Below are 17710 nucleotides of genomic sequence, written 5' to 3' on the forward strand. Positions count from 1 at the left end.
TTCAAGAGGACACAGACTGAATGCTTCATGCTAATGAATGTTCGCACATTCAAACAAGACATCATTTTGGCATAAGTGCTACTTGGGTAAAAACAAGCCTCTGTTTAGTAAATTGAAGAGTTTTTTCACAAACGGGACCTTCTTGCCCTTGAACTCAAATAACCCCACTGATCTGGCATATCCACACAGCACATGGAGAGGCACTAATTGGATTTATGTTATGCACATACACAGCTCATGGTCACCTGGGTCTTTGTTTCACAATAACTTCACTCCCGCCATCACATCACACATGCTCAATCTTACAAAAGGACCAATGAAACAAAAAAACACATGGGCAATCAAAAAAACCCAGCAATAATTACCACAGCACTAACCGGTTTCGAGCAGCAACAAGATTTCTCTGCCAGTACAATTTGGAGGAGCATCGTGACATTGACATTTGCTCTACCTTATGTCGTGCCGAACCTTAATTACTTTCTTTCTATTTTGTTTGTGGAGCACAAATAGTTTTATTTATGAAGAATATCCTGAGAACTGAGGTTCAAAATGACAAAAAGAATTGCAAGACTCCAAATCAAATAGCTTGGTGAGACAAACAAACAAAATATTAAATTGTTATTCAAAAAAAAAAAAAAAAAAAAAAAACAACATCCACACTAGCTCTCCTCGAGCATTCGAGAGTTCGTTAGAAAAGTAGCAATGCCCAATTCGAGAATGAATTGTTCTTTGGAGCCTGATTTTTTTAAATGAATCAGTTGATCCAGATCCTAAAATCAGTCTTTGATCAGAATTTAACTGATCCAGTTTTCAACAGTTAACAGACCATAGGGAGAATCAGTGAAGAATGAATTATTCATCACTCAAACAGTCTGTTTATCAGTCAAATAAATCATATTGCATGAAAGTGAATAAATGATGACACGACAGAATGTTTTTTTGGGGGAATGCAAGAAGCCTGCAGATTGACCACAACAAAATCGATATAGTTTGCAGTCTCTTTCCCAGAAACGACTCAGAGACCAATTCACCAGAAAAGGGATGTAAAACATAAAACGTAAGTGTAATAAAAGAAAATCAAAGTGAGGGGAAGGGTGCAGCACACACAGTGACATCTGCCCCATTATTACACAGGTCTGAACATATAGTGAATCACTTAGAATGACAGTACACATCATAAAAAACAAATATAGATTTCAGGCTTAAACTCTCCTTTCTTCCTGTTAATAGGCACAGGGCTGTTACTCTTTTATTAAACTTGCACATTTTACAAAAAAAAAGCACATTTACATTTCCATGAGGAATACTTCCTACCTCAAAGTAAACAAATGAGATCCTCCTCACAAGGTGCTGCAATACTTGGAGAGCAGTACCAGGAAAAGATTGTACTAGAAGCAGTGTTTGCTTACTCATTTAGATCCGCTTTACTCTGTGTGTACTGTGTACTATGTGTGTGTGTGGATTGATTAAGAAAGGAGTGCATTCAGACACGTAATACAAGAGCTCATTCTAATAGCTACACATAATACATAACCCTACTACTAACACATACAAGCTATGTTAGTTGTAACCCTGCACGGCCATTTAATATAAAAATGAGATATTATTCCCACAGGCATCTCTTGTGTCTCTGAAACACGCTATGCCATGTGATACAGGTGGTTAGGCTCATTATCTCAACAGATTCAATAACCATTCCATGGGAGACAGGATACCTGATTATGTCTCTGACCTCTGATCTTGTACAATATGTTCTATTTGACCACTTTTTAAGAGACTGAGAGAAAAATAAATTATTTTCTGTGTTTGTGTATGTGCAAGAGAGATATGGAGTGACCCCCTTATATTTGTGGTAAGGGTATGTGAAGCACTTGGTTACTTAAAATTAGCCATTAAAAATCTGTTGTAATTTCCAACGCAACACGTATAAAATATGAGTCAAAAAGAAAAATGGCCTTTGTCACCTCTGTCAGGTTTTTCCCTGTGATGTCTTACCTCGTAGAAAATAAATTCATCATGAAATAAAATCTACAATAAAGAATAGTGACGAAAAAATACCCAAGTCAAACTCAACTCAAAATCTTTTTTTTTTCTAGTTTTTCATACAAGTAAGGATTTAAAGCTGCAAGATATCTTTGACACATTTCTGCTGCCCAAAACATCTGCCAAACAGAACACACCACCGTTCTAAAGTCTTTAAATAAATTAATACTTTTATTCAGCAAAGATGCATTCATTCCATTAAATGTGATAGTATTATTATAATTAATAAATAATAATAATAATAATTATTATTATTTTTATCTTTCTATTCATCAAAGAATCCAAATAAAATGATCACGGTTTAAAAATACTAAACTATTTTCAACACTGATAATAATAATAAATGCTTTTGCACCAAACCAGAATATTAGAATGATTTCTGAAGGATCATGATTCATGTGACATTGAAGATTGAATTAAAGGAGAACTCCGGTCAATTTTAACATTGAGCTCATTTTTTTGTAAATTTGGAGTGCTGTCAGTACAGAGAACAATGACAAAAATCGGTGTTGCCTACACCGTGTTATCCTCTTTTTAAAATTTGCACCCTGTTGACTTCAATGGGGCATGTTTTAAACCTGCTTTTAGCCTCTTAACATCCTTGATGTGTCATTACAAGTGCCCAGCCATGTGAGTGATTCCTTCAGAGTGAACGCGGGTGAATCTGATTGTCCGTTCACGCGCATAGGTTTAGTACGTACGATCATGCGCCCGATCTCGACAATCGACTACTGTGGACTTCGACCGAAAACAGGAAGAAAATACAGGTATGTGCGCTGGCTGAAATAACATCATTTTTATTCATATCTTTCACATCTACTGCAGTCGGATTCACCGCGTGTTGACTCTGAAGGAATCACTCACATGGCTGGGCACTTGTAATGACACATCAAGGATGTTAAGAGGCTAAAAGCAGGTTTAAAACTTGCCCCATTGAAGTCAACAGGGTGCAAATTTTAAAAAGAGGATAACACGGTGTAGGCAACACCGATTTTTGTCGTTGTTCTCTGTACTGACAGCACTCCAAATTTACAAAAAAATTAGCTCAATGTTAAAATTGACCGGAGTTCTCCTTTAATGGCATCCTAAAATTCAGCTTTGCCATCACAGGAATAAATTACATTTTAAAATATAGCCTATTGAAATTTAAAACGGTTATTTTAAATTGTAATATTTCACAATATTATTGTTTTTACTATATTTTTGATCAAATAAATACAGTGTGGTCGCACATAAGATACTTGATAATCTGAGTGTACAAACAAACTCTAAAGAGTCTTTTATCTCCAAATTTGCAAGTTACAATCATTATTGTCACTTATTTCTGGCTATTATGGTATTCACATTCCAATTTGTCTTAATCTCTTCACAAGACTACTTTCAGCTTTTCTGTTTGTTTGTTCACAAACAAGTACAGGGGAAATGTTTGCATCATAGCCCAAAACCAACAGCAAGTAAACAAATCATTTAACATTACCCTGCTAAAAAAAAAAACTTTTTATAGTTTGGGATTTTTGGAGTTATTGCTATAAAATGTACTATCGAAGAACGTTTTGTCAGCATTGATTCATGTCGTAATAAATAAATGTCCGTGTGACGTTCATCTAAGACTGAAGGCCATCCTGAGACACATAAATAGTCTCTAGCCACTAAGCCAGTCTCTACCGAAGAGCCCACTTCATCTTCAGACACAAAGCTCTGTGATTAGAATTTGGTATACTGAAAAAAGGACACAGAAAGAAAGGGAGAGGGAGCAGTATGTGTTGTGAAGTGTTGCTATTACCGTCTCCATGGGCAACTAAAGAGGAATCCTGCCAATTCTGTGAGTTGGTTGTGTCTGGGAGGGGAGTGCAAAGCACAATCCTTAAGGTATTATTCTAATTCAATGTCTGTCCAAGTCCACAGAAAAACATCCAGAAGAGAGAGAGGAGCATTCAACCCTGCTGACAGCCCAAGAGAGTGCTTCTACCTGGGGAGTAACCCCACAGATACCCTGCCTGCTGGAGATACCACATGAAATGGGGCACCTTTGCATGAATCCATTTAAACAAGCATAACCGAAGCCAAGAAAACACCAGGTGAATGTGACAAACCTGAACCTGGGAGAATGATAGTTGGCAATGGCACAAGATCTGAGCATAATGCTTTGCTTTCATGATTTTTCTTAAATCAAACTGGAACAAATTTAAATAATATAAGTCAGATCAGGTGGTTTCATTTAAAATAAATAAAATAATGAATAAAAATGGGTCACCAAAAGCCACAAAAAAACTCCCAGCAAGATTACCGATGTGTGTAAATTCACGCTCTTTGGGAACAAGGTGGAGGCATCTCTTTCTCCTACTTGATAAATGCAACCAACCATTCCTGCCCTACATACTAGTTTGTTTACAGCTGAGAAAGCTTAGCAGGCGCCACACAGCACCACTCATAAATATGGAACAAGAGCAATAGAAGTATGACCTTTATAATCCTACATCCTACATGACTAAAACACTGTTGCTGTATTTGATCAACATGTCCAGAATGCAGTGCAGATTTGTGAGATTGTCACATTATGGCATGAAAACGTAAAAGTAACCGCAAGTTCAATTTTAATTCCATCAGTTTTCAGAAAAAGGCATTTTCTCCACTGCGCCTCCGAACACTCCACTTTACCATATTCATCAACTAACCAGGATAATTAATGCACTTGCAATTAATACTGTGACCAATACAACGGAATAATTACATTTTGTGGCAGTTGTGCCTTTCTCTCCTCTGCTGTAGCCTACAGCTCAATTAAGTCATTCGACTTGCTGATTACGATTTTTATGTTTGTCTTTCATTAGCAAGTCCTGCAAAAATCAATCTTGCCTGTGTCAACCTTCCTGCAAAGTCCTACTTACATTCATAGCTAATAACCGGATGTCTGTGTCTAATAATACGCTCAAAATATGCCATGCACAATGTCCATTTTAGACATATTACATGTCACCATTATTAATTACAATAATAAAGTGTGATTAGAAACAGCTTCACAAAAAAAATGAAGTGCATTGTCTATTACTGATACATACAACACAGTAATACGAACACTGTAATCTACACTTATGTATACAGTGTGTGATGTCATACTTTACAAAGCATAAAAATAGGAAGTAAAAATTCCAGTGTAGAGGTGCCTAAAGCCACATCTCGTGACAGTTGGAGTCTTTTCAAAGAAACAGTGTGCCAAGATTATGCCTGTGGGGTTTCAAAACCCAGTGAGTAGTCTAGACAGACAGCATTTCTGGTATCAAAAACTGTTTTTTAAGACCTTAGTTGAAAGAGGAACAAAGATGGTACCTTCATGGTTATACAAAACACCTGTTAAAAAGAGGTTCAAATTACTCACGGCAGTTCTCCTCGTCGCTGTTGTCCGAGCAGTCATCATCATCATCACATCTCCATGGAGTCGGGATACATCTGCCGTTCCTGCACTGAAACTGACCGCTTTCACAGTCCGGTTTAGTTCCTGTCATATTAAGAAATTGTGTGTAAATACAGGGTGCAAATTTTGGGGGAGATCAAGTTATTAACTAAAGGCAATGATCACCACAGACACTGTTTGACCAATATGAGTTTTTCCCTTTGCCCTCCCCAAATCTCTACTTTAACCCATCCAACTTCCACAAAGGATGCCAAAACAAAATGTTGGGGGACTTACTATGTACAATATATGTATCATTATTGTACATTTATCACAAAGAACATGCTTAAACAGCTCAAACTTAAAAAAACTTCAAGTTAAGTTAAGGCAGGGTCCACGTAAAGACATTCTTAGCAATAGTTTACTATTTTACAAGTCTCTGTATAGTCCTTGTATGCTAAGTTCTGTTAACAGCTGTCAAACAATACTGTCAGTAAAAATCGATGTGCACGATGACAGGTTGCAGTATCACAAACTATAAATGGCCAAGGATAAATGAAACGTGCGCATAAAAACACATCTAAATGATAGGCTACTGTTGACACATTCAATGAGAGTACAGTTGCGCTATTTCGTATGGGTTACTTTCAATGGTGTAACGTGCACGGACTTATACGTACTACTATAATTACATTTATAACAAATGCTTCCTTCTTATTGTGCTCACAACGAACACGGCATGACAAGAACAACATGCACTTGCTCAGATTGTCGTTTCTTAAAAATATAAGCTGTATAAAGAGATTAAAATGATAAAGCGCGCAGATAATGTCTCGTCATCGGAAGTAGATGCACGCGGCTCCGCCGGTGTTTCTACAGCATCAAATTACATTCATAACAGCGGACTGTCAGCGTGGAGCAGACACTTACCATTCACCAGCAGAAACCCCACGAGTATCATATGTAAAAGCAGCAGTTTCCCTATAGCCGTCCACATCTTTAGGAATAAAGACGTTGTGCTCATACGGAATATAAAAAGGTCGTGCTGTACAGTCTCTACCTCCTGTCTCCGTGCAGTCTGCGCTCTGACTCCACAAGCTCCACTCTGCTTTCGATACCAGTTTGAATCGATGACGCCAACGTGGAAGGGCGGGGCCATGCCTGATGACTTGTACGTACGGGCGGGGTTAATTTTGAGAAATTAAACAAACATGTCATCAATCTTCTACACAGTTGAAGAGATGAAGAGATTCGTCGTGAGCATTGTAGAGAACAAATAATTGTATAGATTTTGAGTTTTGTAACAAAAAAGCAAAATAATTGAAATAAACGTGATTCTTAATAGTTTTTGGACTCATACTAATATAATATTAAAATATAATATAATATTAAAACATAAAATGGGAATGTTTATGAAAAATTAACAGGTGCTGCACTTTTGTTGTATTTAATTTATGAATGGTGATCTACACTTACAAACATTAAAGCACACTTAATGTGAGAGAAAATAAATAGCCATATTGGTAAATGTTTTTAGAGTAAAATAGAAAACATTTTTATTGTTATCTAATTAAAAAAATGTGAGTTTAAGTGCATTCCCAGAAATCTCTGCAAGACCCATTACATTTCTTTATATTATCTAACAAGTTATATTTCTTCCTATTTAATTATTAAGTCCATTGTTGTTACATTTTATGTTATTTAATTCATGTTTGTTGTATTATTTTAGATTATAGTCTCTAGAAAGTTGTTTAAGGGGTAGCTGCAGGGAGTGGCTGGCATTATAAACAGGAAGCTGTCGGGATTGCAGCGCTATGATAAATTGTTCCCCCTTCTTAAGTGTGAAAAAAGAGAATAAGAGGGAGAGAGAGAGAAAGAAGTTTAATGTTTTTTTCTCAGTTGAGAAGGCATCACCATCAGTCAGTTGGTCTCTTTTCTCACATGCACTGAATCGACTGTTAGAAACAGCTTGGGTTCTTTCTGCGAGATTACTTTTACTGCATTTCTAGCATCAGTTTCTGCTATGAATCACTAAGTTAGCCATAATAAGAAGCTCTGTAGCTAATTTTCTGCTGTGAAAATAATCATCAACCGTAACGTAAAGGAGAAGTTAACCCAACCTATCATATTCTCATGCATAATTTTAGTTCAGAACTAAAGTCACAACACCACAACTTTGATTTTACTGGACCCCATGAAGTCATAATAGCTATTGGCTATTGTCTCTCACCAACTTTCTATTTCAGTATGTAACCAATAAATACATTTAGACAAGAAAGAATTGTCGAGAGATTCATTGACTCTTTAAGGCAAGACACAGGCAAAACCAGTTTTATGCACAGGTCAATTTTGAGATTTTGCTTCAATAACATGTTTTTTTGTTTGTTTTGTTTTTTCAGACTAGTGGAAAGAAAACATACAAAATACACATTTAAGTGTTTATTTGTTTGCATTTGTAGATTTTTAATACTAGGCTACTGTATCTTTAAAGTTTATTTTCTCAAAATAAGCCAGAAATCTCCACTTTAGCAGCACTGACAGTACATACACCAGACTTTCAGTTTTATTCATATCTATGTTCTGGAAGTTTTAACAGATGGGTTTATAGATGTATATTCAGCAGATTTATAATAACATTTTAATTTTAAAAATGTGTGTTTTTCTGATTTAGGCCTGTATAGCCTAGTGCTAAATTGTGACATCTAAGTAAAAACATTCAACTCTAATATGACAGCAAAATTAAACAAGAATTTTTAACCTGCTTATTCCAATGTTCAGATTTCTGCTTTGAAAATGTCTACAAATTAGTGCATATTTAATTAGATAATGCCAAATGTGCATATTTAAACATAACATTTTAGAAAACTATTAACCCATTTAATCCCAAATTTTTCCCAGAAACAAAAATATCCAAATCATGTGTCATTAGTATCCCTTTGAAACAATCAATCATAATTTTTTTAAATTTTCATGGAAAAGTGTGTGAAAAAGTGTGTTTTATGATCGGTCACAATTGTGACCGGTGGGATACTGTGTTGTATCAACCATTGTATTGATTTAATATAGGTCTATTTGACCTGTGCAGTGTGTTTGTGTGTGTTTTTGTGTGTGTGTATGTTTTTTTTTTTTGTGTGTGTGTGTTTTTGTGTGTCTGTGTGTGTGTGTGTGTGTGTGTGTGTGTGTGTGTGTGTGTGTGTGTGTGTGTGTGTGTGTGAGTTTCTGTCTGCGTGTGTGTGTGTGTGTGTGTGTGTGTGTGTGTGTGGAGATAAGACATCAGAAGAGACGTGACCGTGTGTGTGTGTGTGTGTGTGTGTGTGTGTGTGTGTGTGTGTGTGTGTGTGTGTGTGTGTGTGTGTGTGTGTGTGTGTGTGTGTGTGTGTGTGTGTGTGTGTGTGTGTGTGTGTGTGTGTGTAAAATTAGGTATAGAAAGTAAGGTAGAACAGTTAGCCTATGTGTATAAGCATGTAGATACAATGGGTTATCCCACCGGTCACTATTGTTGCCGTTGACATGTTTGTGAGTTCTATGACCACATTAAACAAAGTTGAGTAATTGCAAATGCATATATCAATACTAGACACCTTAAACATGATGTGTACCAAAAATCTATGTCCTATCTTTATGTTAACATACTTTACCACCCTTTTCTTTGGGAGCTTTCTTGCTGCCATCCTCTTCTCTTGGCGCAAACAGGAAGTAAACAGCTCTGGTCATGTGACAATTTACAGTAAACATGCGACACTGCACATATTTCATTGAGACCCTTTATTATTTCAATATCTGCTGGAAATGCATTGATAGATCATTCAGTAACATTTTTATAGCCTTAGAAATGAAACATTTTTTTACTGTCACTATTGTGACCGGTGGGATTACAAAGCAATAGTGTAATGTACTGTGAATAATTAACTGAGAAAGTATGATGAAATACAAATTAAAAATGTTTTACCCTACTTGTAGTGGCCAACATCAAAAGTTAGATTTTTGGTGTCAATGACATTTTGACTGGTCTCTGAGTTATTTCAATTTTTCAGTTTTGAATTTTTCAAGAAAAATTGTGTGAGAGCATCAGAACATAAGAGCGTATAGGTCAGCTGATCAGCATTTTCTCTCTTTCAGTGGCAGAACTCGCCGTAACTGCCAGAACTGCTCTCTTCCAAGCTGCTGACCCAAAAAACAGAGATGTTTAGTCGATAACTGTCCGGTGGCCCACCAGCTATTCAGGTAAGAAACAGGGTTTCATCAAAAGATATGACAGAGCTGAACTTCCACACTGCAGAAACAACCGGAGATTCCTGAATGGTTGTTCCCTGCCCTCTTTAGAAACACAGGTTCTATTTGAGGAAGTGTATGGTTGTTAACGTGGTGTGCTTTGCTTAGTTTATTTTGGTGTGGTTTGGAAGTTAGATTCCAGTCGCTGATGTTTGAATATTCCATTGATTAGACTAGTGTAATGAGACATTTTACACAAATCACCTCAGTGGGTAAAAGGATGTGAAAGGGGGTCCTTGGAGATATGCATGAATTCATCCCTTTTGCCAATCAGACTGGAAAGTGTGAGAGCCCTTATTATCTCTCAGACCCAACTCATGTTTTTGCTTCCATTCTCACTGTTACCCAAGCATGAGAAGATGTTCTTTCAGACATATTGAATCATAGTGAGGCTCTAGAACTTAAAGCAATATTACAAGTGAGCAGTAAAGAGAACAAAAAATAAATATTATGTGTATTCACCCTCATTTAGTCCCAAACCTGTAAGACCTTCTTTCTTCTGTGGAACGGAATAGGATAAACCTTGAAGAAATGTACTGATCTCTTTTTTCTGTGCAATCACTAAAAAAAACACAATTACAATTACAATTACAATGACCACTTTAAATAAAATGTGACATTTTGAAATATAGAGTGATATTTTCTTGTAAAACGTACTCCAATATTTTTGGTTTTATTTACAACTTCGCAAAATATTTTTGTGGAGTCTACAATGAATCAAAAAGAAAATTGGTCCGTATTTATTTTGCTCTATACATTTCAAGTGTCAGTCTCCGTCTCCATTTATTGTAAATGCATGGAAAACAGTGAGTACAATTCTTCATTATTATTTAATGTTGTTTTCCATAAAGGAGATACTTTCATATAGGTTTGGAGCAACATGAGAATGCTAGCACATAATGTAATTTTTTTTAAATGTTGGATGTGTCAATATGATCTTCTGTGGTAATCCATAGCATGTCACAGATGCTGTTGATAGACTACAATGCTGACGAAAGTACAGTGAACCTGAAATATTTCATAAAATACATGAGGGTCTTGTCAGACAAAGTTTGTCTGGTCCACATGAACCCATTAGATCCTGCTGGCAGATGTTGTAACTGCACCAACTGTGTATCATGACATAACTTGTCCAGAGTAATTAGTCACATGGCATTTATGTGACTGTCTCGACAACAACAACAAAAACATACAGAAAAAAAAATGGTACAGTAATATAAATGACAGGTCTGAATAAAAAATCATATGACCTAAAAATACATTGTAACCCATCTAAATATAACAGTACTCTGTTACATAGTCTTTATAATTGATTAAACTTCCTTCACATCTTCTATCTATGTCCAAGGGATAAATTGACTTGTAAAAGGGAAGACTCTCAAAGACAGGTAAATGCAGCAACTTTTTCTGTATTACTAACCTCAACTGTGAGATTAACATTGTGATGGGCATTTAAAACGTTTGTAATACAGTAATACTGATAGTCTCTCTCTTTTTTTTTTTTATTGCTGTTGGCAAGTCATAAGGGATTTTTATATTCTACTGCTGCTCATGTCACAGTGACATTACTTTATGAGACCTGAGTGCTTTTTTTTAGATCCCCATAGAAACTGTTGTCCTTAGTTTAACGGATTCTATTGTTCTCATTTGTAAGTCGCTTTGGATAAAAATCTGCTAAATGAATAAATGTAACTGATATAAAAAGTTATGTAATGTAATGACAAGAAATGCCATGGTTGGATAAGTAAGAAGGCAAAACAAGATGTGCAAAATTCAAGTTCAAGTACATTTTTTTGAAAGAGCAGAGCTTTACATATCAGTGTTGCATTATTAAGGTAAAATTATAATTTTATGTCATAACAGTGTACATTTTCATCCCAGAGAGCAAACAAGCATTGAAACATTGATGTTAGTTCCACATCACGTTTGTGTAAAGTTTAGCAGAAATCATTAAAAAAAAATTGGAATGTGTGTGAAAACAGGTGGAATGTGTTAAACATGTTGAGGAATGTGGCTTTGTTTTGAGAACTGAATTGTGCCAATTGAAAATTATACTATTTTGATTTACATTTTGTTTAAGGTTAAAATCAACAATTTGTCAAATTCACTATTGAATCTGACACAGTGGCCATGTGACACTTCTTTTAAGGTAAATGTCATATTCATGCAATCTTTCTGTCACACATGCATTCATACATATAATACAGTACATACACAGTTTAACGTGAGTATACCGACTCTTCCGTATCTGCTCTAACATCACAAGGGTGAATTATAATAATCAACTCATCTAAATGCAAATCATAAGATGCATTTTGATGATGTCTGAAGCATATGGGATCTAATTTCCCATCATACTTGTGACTGCCCAAGGTTTAACAGTTTATAAAGGCATTAAAACATGATTTTAATATGTGATGGTGTTAAATTTCTAATCAAACAAAGATCATTTTGAAAGGAAATTCATCATTTTTACCCTCATATTATTCCAAACCTATGCATTTCTTTCTTCTATGGAACCCAAAGCATATTTTGTAAAATATCTCAGTGTTTGGTTGGTTGCTTGCTTGCATCGTTGGTTTGTTGCTTGGTTGTGTGCTTGCTTGCATGGGGTTGACTTTTATTTTTAAAAAGTTGAAATGTTCTTCAAAATATATTAATTTGTGTTTTGTGGAAGAAAGGCATACAGGTTTTGAACAACATGAAAAATGATGACAGATTTAAAATTTTGAAACTATGCCTTTAAAACTATCCCTGATGTTGTGGTCTTTCCAAGCATGGTCATTCTAGTTTACAGTATGTGAAAACAAGGTAATAGAGCCAAAGAGGTCTGTCTGACCCCAGCTATACTCACTTGCGTGTAATGATTTATTTAAAATTCCACCAAGGAATCTAACTTGACAAAGGAGAAAAAAATGAGAGGGGAATAAATGGACAGAGAGAAGGGGAGAAAAAGAGTTGACTGTCTGTAAGAATGAACGACGTCTCGCTGAACTTACATCTGAACTGAAAAGGAAGGCCTAGAATAGAGAGGTGGAGAAAGAAATAGAGGTTAGGGGTGAATGTTTGGTGGTGAGATGGCAGTTCAGTGGCCACGTTACATCGTGTGCTGAGAGCCACAGGCAGAAAGATGACTCACAAGGGAGTCTACAAAGAAGAAAAACTGAAGAATTATACTGGCGGTTAATTCTTTGTTCTCAATGATTTTAAAAGTGTTGATATGGTGTTCTGGATGGTTGCTAGGTGTTGCAATGTGGTTGTGCATTAAAAACTAAGTGCTAAAAAATAGTGTTGCAAGAGTTGAGAGAAAAATAACAAGAATGCTTATTATTAGTAATCTACAGGCAGCACAAAAGAAAATATTTGAGAACTTTTCAGATTTGAGAAGTTCGGATGATATGGTTTATAGTTTAAAAAGTTTAAAATACTAGTATTTTTCTCACACACACCTCAGATTACATTGATTTATCGACTGAGGTCGTATGGATTAAGGTTATTTTCAAGAATTTGAAGTAAGAAAACAAGAAAATAAAATAAGAAAACAAGAAATAAGAAATTAAATAAGAAAACAAGAAGAAGCCAGTAAGAATTTTATTATTAAGAATGTTTTGTGGACCCCAGGACCCTTGTTTTACCATCCGGTTTATCATTCATCGGGCAACATGGAGGAGTTGGGGGGGGGGGGGGAGGATAAGTAGGGTCACGAGGGGTCCATCTTTAATAGCTATTCTGTAAAATTGCGCACAAACAGAAAGGATTAAAGACCAGCTTAGAAAGCGAGAGATGGGGTCAATTACACACTGCTTCTCCTTGCATCCATGTTAAGATGGCTAACACATGGTGCAAAATGGGGATCAAGATGTTGAAATTGGGGTCAAGAGAGGCTTGTCACTGATATTACTTCTCAAGGCTTGTAAACAACATGTAAGAGTATTAAAAGGGACCTTTAGCAAGATGAGAGCTGTTGTTTACAGGATAAAATATGTGCTTTCTTATCTGACAATGACAAGTTATCCTCAATGCTATTGGAAACCTACTCAGATATGGTGAAAATAAAGATGTATTGTGGACTATATTTACGGATTATTCGTTCAGTAATCCCTGGGAAATATCTTGAATACTATAGTCAAGGGTACATGTATTTATTTTAGGTTACATTTTAAATCAAAAGAATGTCCCAGAACTCACACTTTAAGCTTCCCGTGTGACACAGATTTATTGCCAACAGGGCAGGATTTGATCATTATTTATGTTTATTCATGAACTTATGTCATGAGGCTACACACAGTATGTGGCATAATATCTAAAAGTAATGAATACTGTTATTTTGCTCCACAAGATTTGTCTCATATTGTGTATTCCTGTAATATAAGAATGAATTATTACTATTAAAATAATACACCATATTACACAATTTTTTACAGAAAAAAATACAAATAAAATGCAAGTAAAAAGATACAGAAAAAAAGATAATTATTTTTTTATTTTGTAATTATTTTACCATGAATGCAATGTACCTGGTTTAATGCATTATATGTCATTTTTGCAAGTAAAAACTGTTTTTCAACATACTTTATGGTGAAAACAGTAAAAGGGCATATGTACTATCTATCATGTAATAGCCTATCTGAAATATTTTCACCTTAGTGAAGAGCCATATATTTATCAAGATATTGTTTAAAAGTTTACTATTCATACTTTGCAGTCACGTGACTACCATGGATACCTGGCGGGCAACAAACTGGTATTTTCAACGTAGAGTCCTGTAGTTCCAGGTCTTACGTAGCTATCAAGTCTGTTAGCGAGCTAGCTGCATAACTATGGACTAGGATTAACTCCAAGGTAGCTAAATTGTGTAAAGCAGGCAAGGTATTTTAAGATAATCGAGCAGTAATAATTCCTCTGTAAATAATCTAGCTCTACTGTTGGGTCATCTCTGGTTCTCAATGAAAACCATAGATATCACAAACCTCAAAACAATCACAGTACTTGTGACGTCACGTGCAAAGTATGAATACCAAGTTAAAAAATATATGTCACACTTAAAATATCGATTGCAACAAATCTGAAATAGACCTCACCAAGTTCCTGCTTATGTCTAAATGCCGGCAAGCCATGCACTGTATTAACAGCTCAGAGTCGGCCATGAACCAATTCATGAATGAACCAATTCCATGAATTCACAGTGTTTGTATCCATGCTGTGAGCGATTGCTCTCCTTCACCTTTCTTGGACAGTCATATGTAGTGTAACATATCAGTAATCGATAGTAAACTGAGCTTTAGCTTTTCCTGCTGTGACAACATGGCTAGCTTCAGTGCTCGAAACAGCATGAACAATTGATTTACGACGCACGTGTCATGGTGTGGAAAAACTCATAATTTTTTTTCTTTTTTGCAATGTCATCTCAAAACTTTGTGGTCAAAACTCAAAACCACATGTAATCTCTACATTTAATACTGCAGGGATGACATCTTTTTGTAGGCCAAAACCCGGAAACGAATGAATGGGCTTGAAAAAGTTGAACAGAATGGGTTTTTGGTGAAATGCCTGATGTGGTTTGGTTAACCCTTAAATGCATATCTCAGGTCTTTATTGACCAGGGACATCATTCACTACCTTCCCTCTCATTAATTTTTTTACAGTTAGACATCAGTCTTCTTAGTGTTCCATTTCAATCTATTCATTATAAACAATATAACAAGAAAAAAATATTATAAAAGAATGTCTGTTTTCTAATTATTTTTTGTAAAAAAGGGTCGCTTTTGACCCAAGGTATGTATAGTGTAAGTTTTTTTTTTCTGCGCCACAATAATTGAACCACCGATGACTCAATTAAGTGCAATGAATTCACATGTAGCCTATTCCTTAAGGTGGCAATGTCTGATACACAATGATAACATGATGTTTCCGCACTGCAGACATAAAACTAAAGAATAAGCAAGAAGGCTACATCAGCAAAACTTGAAATGGCTCAGCGATTTGACTGAACGCAATCAAATGTTAGTGTCACTGTCACTTATGGTGGATCAGGTGAAGAAGCTGTCAGCGATTCAAATAATGATTTTGAAGTTGTTGAAATGATAGTTTTGAGAATACGGCTTAGATCGTGAATACGAGGCAGGTGCTGAATGTAGTGGACAAATGAAGAAAGGCAAGGCAAGTTTATTTATATAGCACATATCATACACAATGGCAATTCAAAGTGCTTTACATAGAAGAAATTAAAATAATAAAAGAAATAAGAATAATTAAAACAGTTTAGAAAAATAAAATAAAATACAGTACAAACAGTCGGACGAACATTGGCACAGTGCTCATTCAGTAAATGCACAGCTAAACAGAAGTGTTTTGAGTCTGGATTTGAATGTGACTACTGTAGGAGCACGTCTGATCTCCTCTGGAAGCTGGTTCCAGCTGCGGCTGGCATAATAGCTAAAAGCGGACTCGCCATGCTTAGAGTGAACCCTTGGTATTTCTAGCTGATATGATCCTAGTGATCTGAGTGATCTGTTGGGTTTATATTCAGTGAGCATATCTGCAATGTATTGAGGTCCTAGGCCATTGAATTATTTATATACCAGTAATAATACTTTAAAATCAATCCTAAATTTAACTGGGAGCCAGTGTAAAGACCTGAGGACTGGTGTGATATGTTCATATTTTCTGGTTCTGCTCAGAATCCTGGCGGCAGCGTTCTGTATGAGCTGCAACTGTCTTATGGTCTTTTTGGGAAGGCCAGTGAGGCCAGTGAGGAGTCCATTACAGTAATCCACCCTGCTGGTGATGAAAGCATGAACAAGTTTCTCTAAGTCTTGTCTGGAAACAAAGCATCTAATTCTTGCAATATTTTTCAGATGATAGTATGCTGATTTAGTTATTGCTTTGACATGACTACTGAAACTAAGGTCTGACTCTAGGGACACACCGAGATTCCTTACTTGATTTTTAGTTGTTTGACCCCTAGAGTGAAGGTATGCGTTCACCTTGAGAACTTCATCTTTGTTTCCAAACGCAATGACTTCAGTTTTGTCTTTGTTTAACTGAAGAAAGTTTTGACACATCCAACTGTTGACTTCGTCAATGCATTGGCACAGGGAGTCAATGGGGCTGTAATCGTTAGGCGATAGGGCTAAGTAGAGCTGTGTGTCGTCTGCATAGCTGTGGTAAGCAATTTGGTTCTTTCTCATTATTTGGCTCATTGGGAGCATATACAGGTTGAACAGGAGTGGTGCAAGAATTGAGCCTTGAGGTACTCCGCATGTCATGGATGTCCACTCAGACTTATGGTCACCTATACTCACATAATAACCTCTCCCATCTAAGTATGACCTGAACCATTTTAGGACTATCCCAGAAAGCCCCACCCAGTTTTCCAGCCTGTCAAGAAGTATGTTGTGATCGACAGTGTCAAATGCAGCACTGAGGTCGAGTAGTACCAGCACTGATAATTTGCCTGAATCAGTATTTAAGCGAATATCGTTTATTATCTTTATGAGCGCTGTCTCTGTGCTGTGGTGCGGTCGGAAACCAGACTGAAAATTGTCAAAGTATCCATTCAAGCTCAAGAATTTGTTCAGCTGATTGAAGACAACTTTTTCAATGATCTTGCCTATGAAAGGAAGATTTGAGATCGGTCTATAGTTGCTTAATATGGTCTTATCCAGATTGTTCTTTTTCAGGAGGGGCTTGACAACTGCAGTTTTCAGGGAGTTTGCAAAACTCCCAGAGAGAAGTGAGACATTTACCACTTCTAGGAGATCTGCTTCTAAACTGTTTAACACACTTTTGAAAAATGATGTGGGAAGCGTGTCAAGAGCGCAGGTTGATGTTTTAAGGTGCTGTACAGTTTCTTCCAAAATTTTGCCATTAATTTCTTTGAAATCAGACATAGTAACTACTTTCTCAGGTGGTTTGATCTGTCTGACCCCAGTGCAACTCAAGGATGTGCTGCTGATCACCTTTCTGATATTACTGATTTTCTCAGAGAAGAAAGAAGCAAAC

At 36.2% G+C, this 17710-nt stretch overlaps 1 protein-coding gene across 4 annotated transcripts in view; it reads right to left on the reverse strand.

Moving 5' to 3' along the window:
* Positions 1-6557, reverse strand: part of lrp8 (low density lipoprotein receptor-related protein 8, apolipoprotein e receptor) — a 160970-nt gene extending 154413 nt beyond the window's left edge. For 3 of the 4 annotated variants that reach the window (XM_079882818.1, XM_079882820.1, XM_079882817.1), the window contains exons 1-2: positions 6365-6557; positions 5420-5539 (exon numbers count right to left, since the gene is read on the reverse strand). In XM_079882818.1, coding sequence (XP_079738944.1) covers positions 5420-5539; positions 6365-6458 — 214 coding nt within the window. In that variant the 5' untranslated portion in view covers positions 6459-6557. The remainder of the gene's footprint in view (positions 1-5419; positions 5540-6364) is intronic. The other variant, XM_079882819.1, reaches the window with a different exon arrangement.
* Between the last annotated feature and the right edge of the window lie 11153 nt (positions 6558-17710).

The sequence above is a fragment of the Squalius cephalus genome, assembly GCF_949319135.1.
Source record: "Squalius cephalus genome assembly, chromosome: 10".
NCBI classification, from domain to species: Eukaryota; Metazoa; Chordata; class Actinopteri; order Cypriniformes; family Leuciscidae; genus Squalius; species Squalius cephalus.